Genomic DNA, 17,809 nt, shown 5'->3' on the forward strand with positions numbered 1-17,809 from the left:
GGCCTGTCAATCATAAGGCAGATTGACATGAAAACCCAATGAGCTTCTCTAACCCCCATATACAGAGTCTTATGTAGCATCAGGCATATGCTGCCTTCAGCTACCTTTACACCTTCATTCATTAAAAAAGTTATTTTTCTGAAAATTGTTACATAACATCTTCATCCACTCGCCTCTTCAATTATTACTTGTTCCTATTATAATTTCTTATTGCCACTATTTACAGCAATAACAAATTAAGATTCATCAGGATATCTAACATATACATGCAGGGACATGGACTCCGCAGCGAATGTGATAATTTCACTTCTATATCGGAACTACTGCTCTACCACACATGTGAGGTCTGCTGACTGTGCATGTATGGCGGCCATTGCTGGAGAGAGTTTGTATAGATCCATCTCCTGGTCATGTCTGCAGTAGGTAACTCTAAAGTTACAGTGGTTGTTAGTGGAATGAATTACTGTTTGTAGAAAAGGGAGGGAAGGAGAGACAGGGTGGGAGGTGCTGTTTTGGAGAGAACAAATCACTCTAAAATCTCAGTTCTCTTCCCCTAATGCTCTAAACAATATCTAATGATAGGACAGAGAAAATATGTCCATGAAAGATATACAGAAACATGTAAAGCACCGTGTTCTAGCAGCCCCAGGGCCTGATCCAATGGGTACTCCGAGCTCTCACGCAGTGCCCCAAAGCCGCAGCTTGATTGACATGCTGCTGCCTATTGGGGGCGGGGATGGAGCGGCGCTGCCTGCGCTCCCAGTAATTGTGGCCAACACACTTTCTGGGAGTGCAGAGGCAAATGTCTGTGTCTTGCAAGCGGGCAGGAGGTGGAGTTTAGTCTTACTCTGATGGAAGGTGCTGCAAACATGGTTGCGATGGTCTTCAAACACAGGCATCGGATGCTGGCTGGAGGCGTCTTTTTCCTTCAGATGCTTCCTGCAGCATTAGCATATATGTACATAGCAGCTGGGTCCAAAGACACAGCTGCTGTGTGCATAACGTACAGTACATCTCAGAATCAGGCCCACAGTCTGTTGATCTTATTGCCAAATGCTCAGCCACAGAGCAGGGAGCATCTGCACATGCGTAATCCAGTATAACAGGTCACACAAGTGCATTGTACTAGAAGTCTGGAATTGGGCTTCCTGATGCAGTTTCAGTAAAAAAAAATTATTATAAAGAGAAAAGTAAAAAAAAAATGTGAAAAGGAAACAAATTATTATTATTTAATTAAATCCGTGAAGGATAAAATGCTGTATTTTAATGATAATCATTTGTTTTTCTGTGGATTGTCTCTACTTTCACCATTGCTAGATGTTGATGGCACAGGAGGACAGCCTGTAGTGCATTTAGATCTCCAGCAATTTTTACGCAGGCAATAGCCATTGCCAGTGGCATGACTTTATAACTGTATCCCACTACTTGTTCTATTTCACTGGGACGCTCTCTGTATAGTATAATGGTCACTAGGATGCTTCCTGTATTGTATATCAGTTTCTAGAATGGACCCTGTATTGTATATAAATCACTGTAATGCTCTTTTGAATATCTAATTTTTGCTTTATCAGATGTGGCTGGTAACTATTCTATTTGTCTATAACTATTTTACATATATTGAGTTGGCTATTTAAACCACACCCACAGTAGATAAACCAAGCCTACATTGCAGTGTGCTGATAGCAAAGCCAGGGCAACTTGCTTGTGTTTGCCCCCCAGGCTGAAGGTTGCCAGCCAGCCTCTGCTCCATACTGTCCCTTATACTGTATGCTATTTCCGCAGCTCTCGTAAAAGCATATTTTATACTACTGCTATTGGGTCATGATATCAGTAACTGTCTGGGCTGTGAGGGTAAGGGAGGTTTCTGTGTAACTGGACCCCTCCCCCCATGTTGTTACCTATGCTTCTGATAGGACAAACCGTTATTCATTGCTAACCATATAAGGTTTTAGGTCGATATGCTAAATGTAAATTATTTACCGGCTGATTTTTTTTTTGTATGTACTAATAGATGTTACTTGCATTCATTGTACTGTAGAATTGCTTTTTGAATAGGGAAGATTCACAATAGCTAGTGTTTCAAACTAAATCTCAACAGATAACTGTAGTTTTGGTAAGATCTCTAAGAATTATGTAATGTAATATGAAATATGTAGGGCAAAAATCTTTATAGAGCTGTATTTTTCACTTAAAAAATAGCTGACCCCCAAACTCTTTTAAATACATGTAGTATATGGTGTGTGTGTGTGTCTGTATATTATATATATATATATATATATATATATATATATATATATATATATACACCCGGCATCATTTTGTAGTGGAAACTCAAAATAACCTGCACTTTAACAATACTAAAAATAAAATGTATATATAGGATAGGATATATGACAGTCTGTATACAGGGCACATAGTGACATTGGTGTGCGTGGTGGGTGAAAGCGCTGCTGTCACCAGTCTGTATAGCGCTACTGGTCACGAGGGCCACTCCCACAACAAGGGTCCCTATGTAAAGCAGTGTAATTATAATACTTCCTCTGCACAAAGCCAGAGTCAACAGCATTGCTTGAGTGGTGGGGGCCTGCACGGAGGCTGCACATCGGCCCTCTCCACTCTTAAAACGCCCCTGGTAGGGCTTGTTGCCATTGCTGTTGTCAGCAGACAGTGGTGAGTTGCAGGAGAAGGCACAACAGCTCTCTGTGAATCTGTAACCATCATATAGGTAAGCAACAGTGTCATAGTCACTGAAGTAGACAAAAGACTGGTGATAAGGATAGTTCAAGGGAAACAAGAGGGAAGATTGCCCTGTCCAAGAGCTTACATTCTACAGGATATTGTGAACTGTGAAGGAGAGAAGGTGGTGAGAAAGGAGTTAATAGAAGGGCTGGAAGGCTTTAGTGAAAAGATGTGTCGTTGGGGAATGTTAAACTTAAGGGAATGGTGAGGGAGAACATTCCTGATAAGGGGGTTGCAGCAAATGAAATCTTGGGGTGGGCAAGAGCGGAGGTGACCAGAGTAGCAGTGAGGAGGCAGCCGGATGAGGAGTGAAGAGGATGGGAGGGGGTAGTGACAGAGATGAGGGGATAGGTAGTTGGTACAGGTGGCTGCAGAGCTGTAGGGCCAAATGTAATAGGGTGTCAGTTTTAGTAACAGTACAAATTTGCACCTTCTCGCATTTTTTAAAGGTGCGAGTTTGTGCTGTTACTCGCAAATTCAATAGCCTGCAAACTTTTCAGCTTGCGAGTTTAGGCGAGTTCTTCCCTAGGTAAACTGACACCTTTTTTATTGCGACTAGCATTAAAAGGTGCCAGTTTTAGAGAAGCCATCACAGATCAGTGAGACTCTTTCTAGCGGGGGGGGTAATGCCACAGCCAGGGATAACCTTTCACCAGTTTCCCCGGCCAAAGCATTACCCCGACCGCTAGTCAGCCCAGGCCGGGGATCCCTCTTTCCAGTGCACCCCAGGCCTAGACTGATAGCCCGGGCCTATCTCCAGCACCCTAGGGCGGTGGGTGCCGGGTTGATAGTGTTAGTGTTTGGACTTTAGTGTAAAATAAAGTGTTAAATATTGTCTTTCTAAAGAAATACGTAAAAAAACAAACACACTGTGAATGTAAAATTTTAATAAAACATACATTCACACTCACACTCACACATACTCACCTACTATCCGAAGTAATCCATAGGGGTACCTGAAATAAAGTATTGAGTATTGATAAAATTGAGTTTAATCTTGTGGTTACATCATTGATACAATGTTGCGACCCTAGTATGTTAGGGACCTAGCCTATAGAGGTTACCTGGATATGGTGGGTAGGCCCATAACCTTGTCCATGATTGTACTAAAAACCTCTACTGATTGCAAAATTTTATTGCATTTATATATTAACAGTAATTTGGAGTTGTGCACCTGTGATTCATCTGTTTCTGGGGAACACAGGCTGACCGCATTCAGCCAGTCAGGGAGCTGCTCCGACGGAGATGCCCGGTGATTGACTGGCGGCCCCAGTCATTTACGCGGAGCAAAGGTACAGTATGTGTACACACATACCTTTGCTCGGCCCGGCATGAATCGGTTTTATTTCGGTTTGTTATTTTAACCCTTTGGATGCCTACTTGGGCAAGTGGACGCGATCTACGCATAGGAGAGGTGAGTATGGATTTTTATTTCAGGTACCTCTATGGATTACTTTGGATACTAGGTGAGTATGTGTGAGTGTGAGTGTGTATGTTTTATTAAAATTTTACATTCACGGTGTGTGTTTGTTTTTTTACGTATTTCTTTAGTTGTGGAACTACAAGTGCCAGCGGGCCCGTAATGCCCTGCAGGCTGGTATTTGTGGTTCTCCAAATTCCAGCATGCGGGGGAGGCTTGCTGGTACTTATGGTTCTACAACTAAAGACAATATTTAACACTTTATTTTACACTAACACTATCAACCCGGCACCCACCGCCCTAGGGTGCCGGGGATAGCCCCAGGCTATCAGTCTAGGTCTGGGGTGCCCTGGAGAGGGGGGCCCCTTTATTGGGGGGGTCCCCAACTCCCCAGGGATCTCCAGCCTGGACTGACTAGTGGTCAGGGGTACTGCTTTGGCCAGGGAAACCGGTGAAAAGTTTTCCCTGGCTGTGGCATTACCTCCCCTTCCCCCCAATAGAAAGAGTCTGGTGCTGGTTTTGGAATTATCAGGGGACCCATACTCATTTTGTACCCTGATTTTCCATAACCAGGACCTGCTCTGCAAAGTTTTGTGCTGGTTCTTAATATACAGGGGACCCCTACGCATTTTTCCCTTGTATTTTTAGAACCAGGACAGGCTTTATAAAGCCCGGGGCTGTTTATGCTTTTGGGGAGAGGCTGTACGTCATTTGTTTTTTAAATTTTAAAACCTTTTACATAAGTACACACAGAAACATGCACGTATCTCATGGATATGTGCATGTTTCTATGTTAAAATGACCTGCTCAGGATATACTCGCTAGCCTGAAGCAGGTCTATTATTTGGGGACATTTGGTTCTTTTTTTTTTTGCGAGTCTATAAAACAGACACTCTATTACATTGGGCGAGTTGATTGTTTTCAATGTGAAAACATCTAGATGCAAGTTTGAGAATGGGGATTTATAGTAACTCTGAAAAATATGAGTTTTAGTGAACTGGCACCCTATTACATTGGAGAGTTGTGAAAAATTGCGAGTTTAGCACAAATCTCGCAATTTACCAAAACTGACATCCTATTACATTTGGCCCATAATGTTAGATGAATTTGGATGACTCCTATAAAAATTAGTAAATCCAAGAAAACCCAGGATAACTTAATACTAATAGGTAACGGGCCAATACAAGAGTTAGGGGCAGGGTCCATCTGGAGATTTGTTTGAATTTGCATTTTATCATTTTGTACAAATAATTGGTGCCCCAATAGTCTTGCCTGAACTAGTCTCAATGCACTGTATAGTATGAAAGACATGACCATGTACTTCTGTTGTCCATGTTTTTAAAACATTTACTACTTGTTGCCCTTCCTGTGGATGATATTACATGTACATTGAAAATCCACCTTAGTAAAGAATGTGGCTCTTCAAAGTCAGTTGACCAGCTCTATAATCAGAGAAAGAGGATGTCTGTGTGTGGCTGTTATTAAGTTAATCCCTGTATATTTTATGTGGTGTGACATGTACTCTTCTTTTCTGAACAATCAGAACCCTGCCCCTGCTGGATAAACGAACGGATAGATGAATTCGCTTTCAAGGTTCATCATAAGTCTTTAATGGCATTGTTCAGTCAGAGAATAGGTTCTGTGAACATGGGAAAATAGGAAAATAGACCACAGCCAATAACATGGCCTGTTAGGTGGAAGAAATTCTGTTTGTTGCCTTGCCAAAAACAAAGCAGACTAAATGGAGCAGGTATTAAGCCTTGGAAAAAAAATAATAGTTCTAGTGGCGCTTTGTGATGCTGATAAATAGTGTCAAAGTAACAGTAACTGCGACCAGAGAAATATGAATACGAGGACTAGATGGGCCAGGTGGTTCTTTTCTGCCGTCAAATTCTTTATGTTTCAATATGTTTCTAATATTTAATAAAATAACATTAATATAGATAAACATTTTTGAATAAAGAAATAATAACAAAATCACCCGGGAGCTCAGAAATAGAATTACAATAAACACTTGTCACAGTGTATCATAATAGATCCTTCGCTCGAACATGATACATTATACATTTTTTGCAGCTACATGGAGAGTGTCAATTTTGAGAAAACAATAGATGGAAAACGAGATAGCAGCATGGGTGCAAGCATGTTAATCATAGATATTTCTGTCTTTATGACAGTGTAAGTAAGTATGTGTGAGTGTGTGTAAGTGATTGTGTCCCATCCCCAGTGCAAAGATGGAGGGGAAATTACCGGGAGCCGTGGAGACCAACGGACCAGTAGGTAGGTTTTTCTTTTCTCGCACCAAAACTGAATACCGTGGGTATCGGGAGCGCGTATACAGTACCAGCGGTATTCCACAATTGGGTGCAAGGTCTGTTTGTTTTTTGCGTAGAAAACCTTGCTCCCAATTGTATATTCCCCCATTTTGTCTCCCTAGATATTTTAAGAATTGAGGTGGCACAAGCAGCCACAATGCCTTCCAGAACTTGGGGTGGGCAACACACCCGGGCGGGTTTCCTCAATGTGCCAGATAAACTATAGTTAAATAGACCCCTCCACATGCCCCTTATGTGCCATCAGTCTCCCAGTATACTGTATGCCATGTATTCAGGGAATTAGAGAATGTGATTGGCTATACAGTTTCTAATATATAGCTTAAGCTGGGTACATATACAACATATATATATATATATATATATATATATATATACAAATGATGGTCATTCATACACACACAACACCAATAATCTGTCTCTGGCCGCTGGTCCCGCTGGCCGTGGGGACGTGTCCTGCGGCCTCTGCTGCAAGTGTACGGGCGGTTGCAAGATATATCTGCCATCAGCTGTACAGCAGAGCTGAAGCAATATGTCTGTGAATAACGTCGTTCACAGACATATCGCTGGTACACACTGGCCGACAGGCACCCAATATATTAGCCGATCAATTGATAGGCCAATATATCTGTCCATTTGTACCCAGCATTACAGTGCATTTTTATAACAAAAACCTGTACGCAGAGGTGTACAGCATGGAGGCCTAGTACCCAGAGCAAGCACATGCCATGATGCCCCCCACAGTACTGACATGCACTTCATGCCCCACAGGCATCAGACATTCTCAGGTAACGTAAAGTAGAATAAGTTACAAAATAGATGAAAAATATTTCAATAAAATAACACATTTATAAAAATCTTTACAGATTACACAAAAATGCCTCATTTATTAACATTATTTTTACTAAAATAAAGTGAAAAAAGTTGTATTTTTAGTAAGCAGATCGCATTTCCCATAATTGTAATGGGAAATGTGATCTGGCCAAAGCTACTAAAAATAAATTGTGAAAAAATACTGGGGAAAGCCCTGTGATAATAATGCCACCTGGAGGTGGCATTATCCAGGGTCTTCCCCGGTTACGGGGCAGAGCACAGCCTGGAGCCGGCCCCAGTGATCAGCTGTGTGTGGTCTAAACAGACCACACGCTGATACACTGTAAAAAAAGAAAAAAAACTTACCTGAGTCCAGGGACCGGTGATCGGGGCTTCGGTGATGTCTCCCCTCCGGTCAGCTGGTCTCCCAGCCTGCACTGGGGCCCGGCCGTCACCTGACCGGGTCCCAGTGCAGTATGGGATGTCGGCTGACTGGAGCCACGGAGGACAAAACTGGAGCACCAATCACCGGAGGTAAGTGTAATTAAGGGAGGTGGGTCACGATCGCGTGGTGCGGGGCTTAGCGAAGGTCGGTCAGGCTTAGCGACGGTCGTTCGGCGCATGCGTCGGCACTTGTCACGGTATTTTTTGCGAAAATACCGTGATAAGTGTGCAGAGGGGATTCACAGGGACAGAGCTTTATGGCAAGGGATTTTTAGTAAATTCCTGTGATATAACACTATAATCTGCATTCAAAATGCGGATTGTAGTAAATAGAGCCCTATATGAGTAAATATTTTTTTTTTTTCTTGCAAGGCTTTCCCATTATAGACAGTTATTACTGAGTGGAGTCATTGCTGGCGATAACACTGTTATCTTTAACAGTAAGTCTTTGAAGTGAAAGAAAGAATAACTGGTCTATTTAGTATATCCTACACCTCAGTGTACATAACAATCGCTGCTTATCGCGTATATGATTTCTCCAAATTTATATTAAATTAGCTGTGGGACTGTCGATGCGAAAAACCACCGGTAAGTACTTACTAGTAGCTGATGTGAAAAACGAATGTCCTTGGGTGCACATGTGTTGGTTCCCTGTTTACCAGGCAAACTGTGGGGAGGAGCCTTTGAAACAAGGTATCATGGGACCTAGAGGAAGGAGGGGATGTTGCGAGTCCCAGCCATCGACAGCATGTAGGTAGGGGAAGTATGCATAATTCCAGGAAGAGATGAAATAATGTTTGCTTGGAAAAAGAGAGAAGCTTCACTTCCCTCCTGTATAGAAATACCTGGCGGTAGCCCCCATAAGTGCAGCAGTGCCACGCTCCAGGAAGCTATACACAAGGCAGGGTGCCTGCCTGTAGTGTCCAAAGGAAATTGACACTGGCTGCAGGGTGCCGTTCCAGATATCCTGCTGGCCAGAATCAAGGGCCGTGGGGCAGTGAGGGGCAGTGAGGGTACCCTCCACAGACCACTGTGCTCTATGCATCTGCACCAGATGCACGCACCTAGTTACGGCCCTGAGCAACATTACTCAGCCGACCTCTTTCACCATCTGCAACCTAATGCCATCACCAACAAAATGCAGATAAATGCAGCAACTTTGACGGGGCTCTCAAACCACTCATTTTTTCCAGACTTCATTCAAGACTTAAGCCATGGTATTTATCCAATCAGAAGCTGACTGGCTCTTCTCAAGTAGTGCATAGAATAACTCATCTCCTGCAGCTCTCCCACAGAGTACAAGTCAGAGCTCCATCAGGCAAACTATGGTGTCTCGTGGAAAAAGCCTTCATATGCTAGTTGGGGGTAAGTGAGACAATGGACCTGATTCAGAGATGGACGCTAACTGCGCAATACTGATGTTTTCGGAGTTAAGGAATTATTTGCTACTGCTCATGTGCAAATTGTTCTGAAAACCCCAATGGCGCATGCATTACCAAAAGTGTACGCACAAATGTTACATATGGATCCGCAGGTAATAGAAATGGAGAGGTAATACTGTGGGTGTTCCTGTGAAGTGTTTGGGAGGTGGCCTGAAGTGAGCACAAAAAAATAAGTCACGTGGGCATGTTATGGGAGTGTTGGGGGAGTGTCACTGCAAGCAGGCTGCGTTCTCAGAGGCACAGACCCTTCCACAGAGGCCATGTACAGACAGAGAAACTGCACCTGCCATAGGCAAGTGTCAATGGTGCGCCAATGGTGGAGTGCCCAGAACCACCTGCGGAATTACACTGTGCACTGGCAGAAAGTTGGCATCTCTTGCACAGTCTGGCGCACAATAGTACACAAGGGGAAGGCTGAAACTAGCATTTGCATATTATTCCAGCCGCGGCACCAGGAAAAGTGCAGCAGTGGCTGCAACTGCAACCACTTCTGGTTCAGGCCTCCTTTAAGCTCTGAGATTCCTTTTAACAAATGCAGAATATGCAAAGTTATGTAATCTTTTTTTCAGTTTTTGCTGTTCATTTCCCTTTATGTGATCAATGGAGCTGATTAGAAAGTAAATAATCTGAGAAAAGTGAGTGCTGTTTTTGACTGGTGTGTGCCATAGCTCCCAACAGCAGATGCTTCAATATTTTTTTTTTTTCCAATTTTATTTCTGTTTCTGGTACACTTATGCACTAAATGAATAGCAGTTATAATGTGTAGACATGTACTGAATTGGAAACTGTGGGCACTCTATATAGAAATGCCTGCAAGCTAGCTTGATAGAGTTTGCATCATTGCCAGTGATAACCAGGTTTTAAGCACCCAGCAGCACGGAGAATCAAATTACTAAGCAGTGTATAATTTTCTGTAGTGTCGCTAAGTAGAATCTGAGTGATCAGATGTTGTTCTCAAATAAAATTTCTTTTAATGTTGACAATAGTAATTTGAACCAAATTTGTTCTTTCATATGCAAATTGACTATGGTTTGGCATTCTTTTTTTGGAAAATACCTCCTTATTAAAACACTATCTATACCCCTGAAGCATGCTATGTGTGTTGTTTTTTATGTGCATTGTAGAAATTAGTACAAACTAGTCCTGCATACAGAATTGATTGACATTTCCCAGACAATTGTTTAGTAGAGTATGTTTCAAAAGTTGTAAACTAGATTGAGGACTCATATAATTGTTGCTGACTCTCCGGCTCCACGCTCTTATTCTTGCAGACACATAACGTACAACAATCAAAACAGTTGACCAGAAAAAAAAATGATCCTTTATCTAATAAAAGGATAATAGACAAACTTTTTAATTGTACCCTGGGTTTTTGAACATCAACGTACATCGACCTAAGTCCGGCATATGTGTGAAAGGTCCGACCTGGGTTTTTCCAGGACTTGTAACCCGGGTCAACGACCCAGCTCAAGTCTGAATGGTGTGATGAAGACCCAGGTCACACCTAAAAGAAATTGATTGGCCTGGGGACAGTAGTTCTTGGAGATTACATCATCTCCAAGTGCCCACTGAAAGCCCGGAAGACCCAGGTAACTGGAAGACCTGGTTCTGGTGTGAAGGTTGATGACCCGGGAATAACCCTGGTCGTCACCCATGTGTGACAGGAGTAACCCCAACTTCAACCCATGCTCAGTGTCCCGGGTCCGAGCCGGGTTGAAGGCAGGATTTTAGGTCTGAAAGGGGTATTAAAGTAGTTATGTTGTTGTCTGCTTTTTTTATTTAAATAAATTTTTTTTTTTTATCTAGAGCACTTGGCAACCAGCGGGTCAATGAGACCCTCCAACTCCATAGACCCTATTGGGCTACTTTATTTTTTAATTAGTATTCTGGGCCTGATTCAGAGCCGGACGCTCTGACAAGAGCGCTCACTCTGAATCAGGGCCTTCCTACCTATTATTGGAGCGTCCTCCTGGCCGCTCGCATAGCTGTGGGTGACCACCCACAGCTTATGCGAGCAGCCAAAAAGATGGTGCGATGGTCAAGACCGTCGTGACCATCGGGCTTGCGATAAGACCCTGCGGTAGGGTCTCGCTGCCGAAAGCCCAGGAGTGCTTTTGGCTCTATCAGAGCCAAAAGCACTCCCACTGACATCACTAGTGATGTCAGTGGGGCCGGCCCCAGACGGTAGGCGTTCCCATGGGAACGCCTCCGTCTGGGCAGCAACGCCCCCGGCACGCCCACCAAAGGGGGCGTGCTGTCACTCACCATCGACAGCACGGCCCCTTTGGTGCGAGACCCATAGCGATGGCTTGGCACTAGGGCACCATCGACCCGCAGTCCAAAAGGGAAAATGTGTCCGTGAAGCATATTTTGTACAGTGTATAGGAGATAGGTGAACAGTTACATACTGATGTGCTGGAGATCTAAATTTGGGTTACAAAACTATATACAGTATTTGTTGCCTTGTCTATAGCAGACTTTGGCATAAGTGGTGCAATCCTTCTCTGGTTGGTGTAAAATCCAAACCACCAGTCCATGGCATTGATATTGGAAATGCTGGGGTCTCTAAAAAAAGAGTTCTTTAAGTTTTAGTAGTGACACGCAGTGGTGCAATAGAGTTGTTACCAATAGTGATTTTTCCACAGGAATATATCATAGGCTGTTCCAGAATATATGGCAGATACATTCTGGTGTCTAATCTTGATTTATTGGTCCCAAATATTGATTGTGTTTCCTATTCATTTCACTTTTCGTCCATAGGTTGGTGAGGGAAGCTTGAGCCATACAGAGTTTAATCAAGGAAGCTTTGTGTTTCATTGGAGGCTGTTGAAAGCCTAAATGAGAATGACATTCAGGCTGCAGTCCACAAGGGCAATGGTAATATAAATCACTGTGACAAGACAATCTATGGTGGAATTTCACAAAAAGTCTATAGATGTTTAAATGTTATATCTCTATTAGATTGTTGCATGGTATGCATTGCAGATGAGATTGAGTTCATTCAAGGTGATGTGGCTGTAGGTAGTCTATTCGGGAATGCATGTAATGTAGCTCTTTAAAGTGACTTGGGTAATAAAATATATATTTTTTTTTCATACGCACCTGAGGTGTTACTAGTGCTGGAAATAGTAAGTACCATTGCTTGAGGTGTAAGGGCACACATTTAATGACGGCAGCATACAATGTATAAAAAAAACCTCTGAATTTATTAAAGACTGGGCTATGTAAAGTAATTTGTTAATTGCAAATAAATGTTAAAACACAATTGCAGTACAATATAATGCATAATAATAATAGCAGCCTAGCAAGAATGTAGGAGTTCACAGTCACAATAATAACACTGAAAACTGAAACATGTACTATTCTTGTGTGTAAGTGAGTAATGTATAAATTAATACTTGGTCAAAGTGTAGTCTTTATTTTTTGGTGGAGGTTAATCTGCAAACCTTAAATGTGTACGGTACATTGTTTTACACATACAAATGGTTATCAGCAGTAATGTTAATAAACTCCCTAGCGGCAAATGACATAAAGCACAACCATAAACATATAGCAATAAATCTTAACAATAATAAAAACACAGGCACAGATGTGGCATTAAAAACTGGTTGGCCTTTTTATGTAAATATCAGTAAAAATAACTGTACTATGGTGGCTACTGAGATAAATAGCATCCAACAAAGGTCAATATCTACTAAATGAGATGACTACAGAAACTCGCAGGGCCATTTGCCCCTTCAGAGCAAGTACATATGTCAGACACGTCCCCTACATACCATCCAAGCGCAGTTAGCCAACAAAGGCCGCTGATCCTATTTGGGACAATCAGCCAAAAGGTATATCAAAGAGGAGAGACTGATTAAGCAGCTCACTGACCCAGTTCTTTGCCTTCTTCACACCAAAGAAAAAGGCAACATCAAAAATGTAAAAAGTCGGCAGGAGGGAGGGAAAACTCTGAAAGAGTCAGCTTCCTTTTGTTAAGATATCCGAGGTCTTGCATATGATCTGATGCTGCATCATAGGATGCAGCACTTGGATCTGCGATGTTGTCAAGAGGTGTCTTTTCTCCTCAGATGCCTCCTGCTGCATTAGCATTTTTTTTACATTCTTTATTTAGAGAGCTCACATAATCAGACAAATAATAAAAAGGGAAAGTAATACAAGTGAGACAATTTTTATAAACAAATTTGACACAATAATAAACACTATATATAAGGTGAATAGAGGGAGTAGGGGGGAAAGGAAAGGAAAATATGGATTACAGGACTACAGGGAGAGGTAAAATGCCATGGAATATATCAAATGGTGGCCAGAAATTATCAAAAGGAGGGGAACGTACCGCATAGCAAGAGAGAAAGGAGGTGGTGGAGACCAGTAATAAGCAAGAGAGAACCAGCAAGAGAGTGTAGTGACAGATATAGCATCTCCATCAGATGGGGATGGTTTATAGGAGAGATGTGGGTGAGTTAGCCACGAAGCCCATACTTTGCTAAACATGTGCCCCCTGTCGTGGAGGTAGTAAGTAATACTTTCTATTGATGCTATGTGCCAAATTTAAAGCAGAGAAAGATGGCAGGTGGGGGTTCTTCTAATTGGCTATGAGACTTTTTGCATTAGCATATTTTCACATCTCTGCTGCGTCTAAAGATGCAGCAGCTATGTGAACTGCGTCCATCTCTGAATTAGGTCCTATTAGGTCCTATGCTCAGATTGTTGCCTAGCATTCATACAGTAATTCCTCATGCCATGTTCTAGATATTATAGAATTTGAGGTGAAGATTATGCTGCCTAGGGAGAATCATTATTATATATTTTTGTTTTTTTATGATGAGGTGTGGATATTGAAGTTTCCCATAAAGGCAATTTTGACAGTCTTGTGGGTTACTTTCGACATAGGATTACCCAGTGTATATGTCTACAAAGACCACTGGTCAGAGATCTGTTGGAACAGACCATAAATACAATCAGATGATGACAGCTTTTTACCATGTATGACATAATTGTTGAACCACTATAATAGTGCCCCATCGCAGTAGTTTTTAAACTCAGTCCTCAAACAGTTCTTGTTTTGCAGGTCACCCTGAGCAGGTGCCCAGGTGTATTCATTACTCTCTGACACATTTTAAGAGATCCACAGGTGGAGCCAATTATTTCCCTTGTGATTCTGTGAGGAGACCTGGGAAACAGGCACTGTTGGGGTCCTGAGGACCGAGTTTGAGATCTTGCAGCCCCTAGGTAAAATCTGCCACTAATGCTGTATTTACAGTATACATTATGTATGTGTATATATACACATATACACACACACATAAATATCCCCTACAGACCCCACATATTAACATAAGTGTATGTATGTATGTATGTATGTGTTATAATCTGGGCATAGTGTAGGGTATTATAGAACTGTAATATGTATTTGTAATATCTGTAATTGTCAGTGACCTACTATGACTGTTTAAGGGGCCGATTGTTCATATCCCGCATTTTAAATGCAGATGGAATATGATATTATTGCCTAACTTTGCAACGTGACAATGAAAATTTTCACACAAATTTTAGGAAGAATATCGTGCCGGGACACGCGCTTACTGCGCTTGTGCTGCCGTCATCAGGGCCAGACGGAAAGCCAAAGCCACATACAAACTTAAGGGAGCTGCTTTGTGACCAGGGTGCTATGTTGTATTTGAGGCACTGCAGAGAAAGTTTCATACGTTGTTGCAGATACTAAACCTTTGTTCATTCTGTCATGATAATAATATTACACAAAAATCTTAGTGACTGAGAATTGCTTTTACTATAAATATGATAAGTGATAACACTGCTATCTGGTGAATGCTTCCCAAAGCCTTTAGAGCGGGAAGCCTAGCCCATACTTACCCACTTTCTTTCACTCCTTTCCAGGAGCAGCCGGAGAGGACCATTTTCTCTCTGCTTCGGGAGGCAGGACCAGACTATAGCCAAAATTATGACTCACCCCCTTTACAGGGAACACCTCCCGCGCGATTTGTGGTTCTGCACAGAGGGGCGGGGCTAAATGACGCAATTTGCGTAACTTAGCTTTGCCCCCTCCCTACGGACCCGCAAATTTCACGGAAAATCTCCTCATCCTGCCCACTTCACTAGGAAGTGGGCGGGATGCGGGAGATCTGCCTACTATTCCGGGGGTGCGGGGGAGGTTACCCAAAAAATCGGGAGCCTCCCGGGAGAGTAGGCAAGTATGGCCTAACCTCTTTAACTAGTATGGTAGTGGTAATTGCACTGCCACATTACCTGTTCTTTTAGTGCTATTTCAGAATGGCAATAACAAATTTAAAAAGTTAAAAAAAATAAAAAAAAAGAGACATGTAAAGAGTAGAGACTTTGGGCCAAATGTAATAGGTAGTCAGTTTTAGTAACAGTACAAACTCGCACTTTCTCGCACTTTTAAAAAGTGCGAGTTTGTACTGAAACTCGCAAATTCAATAGCCTGCGAACTTTTCTGCTCGAGGCTACTGCATTTGCGAGTGCAGGCGAGTTTAGGACTATGTAAACTGACACCTTTTAATGCGAGTAGCATTAAAAGGTGCGAGTTTTAGAGAAGCCATCACAGATCAGTGAGATCCGTGATGGCTTCTGTGTGTGTTAAAAAAAAAAAACGTGCACCCCCTCCCCAAAAGCATAACCAGCCCCGGGCTTTATAAAGCCTGTTCTGGTTCTAAAAATACAGGGGCCAAAATGGGTAGGGGGCCCCTGTATATTAAGAACCAGCACAGGGCTTTGTTGAGCTGGTCCTGGTTCTGGAAAATCAGGGGACAAAACGAGTAGGGGTCCCCTGAAAATTCCTGAACCAGCACCGAACTCTTTCTAGCGGGGGGATAATGTCACAGCCAGGGAAAACCTTTCACCGGTTTCTCCGGCCAAAGCATTATCCCTGACTGCTAGTCAGTCCAGGCCGGGGATCCCTGGGGAGTTGGGTACCCCCCCAATAAAGGGGTACCCCTCTCCAGGGCACCCCAGGCCTAGACTGATAGCCCGGGGCTATCCCCGGCACCCTAGGGCGGTGGGTGCTGGGTTGATAGTGTAAAGTGAAAGTGTAAAATAAATTTACCATATTGTCTTTATTTGTAGAACCACAAGTACCAGCAAGCCTCCCCTGCATGCTGGTATTTGGAGAACCACAAATACCAGCATGCGGGGCATTACGGGCCCGCTGGCACTTGTAGTTCCACAACTAAAGAAATACGTAAAAAAACAAACTTACACCGTGAAAGTATAATTTTAATAAAACATACATTCACACTCACACATACTCACCTATTATCCGAAGTAATCCATAGGGGTGTACCTGAAAAAAAAATCCATACTCACCTCTCCTATGCGTAGATCACGTCCTCTTCTCCAAGTAGGCAATCCAGGGGTTAAAATAAAAAACTGAAAAAAAACCGATTCATGCGGACTGAGCAAAGGTATGTGTGTACACATACCTTTGCTCCGCGTAAATGACCGGGGCACACATTTACGCAGAGCAAAGGTATGTGTACACACATACCTTTGCTCAGTCCGCATGGTTCGGTTTTTTCGCTCTGAATCAGGGCCCTCCTCCATTAAAATGGACGCTCGTACAGCTGTGGGTCACCACCCACAGCATATACGAGCGCGACCATCGGACTTGCGAGGGAAACTCTGCGGTCGGGTTTCCCAGCCGCAAGCCCAGGAGTGATTTTGGCTCTATCAGACGGTAGGCGTTCCCATGGGAACGCCTCCGTCTGGCAGGCACGCCCACCAAAGGGGGCGTGCTGTCAATCAACATCAACAGCACACCCCCTTTGGTGCGAGACCCCGAGCGATGGAAAGCCCGTCGCTCGCCGGGTCTCGCGCATGCGCACGAAGGAGCTCCCTCCGTTGTGCGCATGTGCAGTGGGGAACATCGACCCACTTGTGAGCGTATTGCAAACTTTTTGTATTTTTTTTATTAATAAGTAAAACTGAAAGTCCATGCCAGCTCACACATGCACATCTGCAAAGCCGTAAGTTACCCCTTACCACCCTGGTCCAGTATTGCCATTGCAGCTATTTTATATTTTTAAAAAGGCAACAGCTGAGAAGGCAGTTCATTTGGACTGTGGGACAAAGACAGATAAATATGGCAATAATTGGTGAACAATTTTAGATTATTTTCTTTTTTATTAGTCTAAACTATACTAGCATTTAAGGAAAGACAGACAATACAGTTCACACTTTCAAAAAAGAAAAGTTAATTTGTTGAAGGTAGGTGGTATCTATGCCCTCAATGGAACTAGCCACATACACTATGCAGACCACACACACACATGCACACATATATCAGATCACTAGTCACGCCACTGCTGCGCTGGTCACACATTCTGCACTGGCACACATAAATTTCAGCTCCAGGCCCATAAGGACCTTCATCTATTTATTTATTACCAGTTATTTATATAGCACACACATATTCCGCAGCGCCTTACAGAGAATATTTGTCCATTCACATCAGTCCCTACCCCAGTGGAGCTTACAATCTATATTCCCTATCTCATGCACACACACACATACACACTAGGGTTAATTTTTGTTGAGAGCCAATTAACCTACCAGTATATTTTTGGAGTGTGGGAAAA

General features: G+C 42.8%; 1 protein-coding gene across 6 annotated transcripts in view; it reads left to right on the plus strand.

Annotated features, from left to right (window-relative positions):
• The window catches only part of INPP4B (inositol polyphosphate-4-phosphatase type II B), an 813,539-nt gene that overhangs the window by 123,808 nt on the left and 671,922 nt on the right, over positions 1–17,809 (plus strand). For 5 of the 6 annotated variants that reach the window (XR_015869683.1, XR_015869684.1, XM_088445790.1 and 2 more), the window contains exon 1: positions 9,042–9,114. The exons of the other annotated variant lie outside the window; for it this stretch is intronic. Coding sequence is in view for 3 of the 5 variants with exons in the window: in XM_088445790.1 (XP_088301916.1) it covers positions 9,075–9,114 (40 nt within the window). In the remaining 2 variants the exon portion in view is untranslated. Of the gene's footprint in view, positions 1–9,041; positions 9,115–17,809 lie in introns of those variants that run through there. 6 annotated transcript variants of the gene reach the window in all.

Source organism: Taudactylus pleione, unplaced genomic scaffold (assembly GCF_031769625.1).
Source record: "Taudactylus pleione unplaced genomic scaffold, aTauple2 ptg000389l, whole genome shotgun sequence".
Taxonomy (NCBI): Eukaryota; Metazoa; Chordata; class Amphibia; order Anura; family Myobatrachidae; genus Taudactylus; species Taudactylus pleione.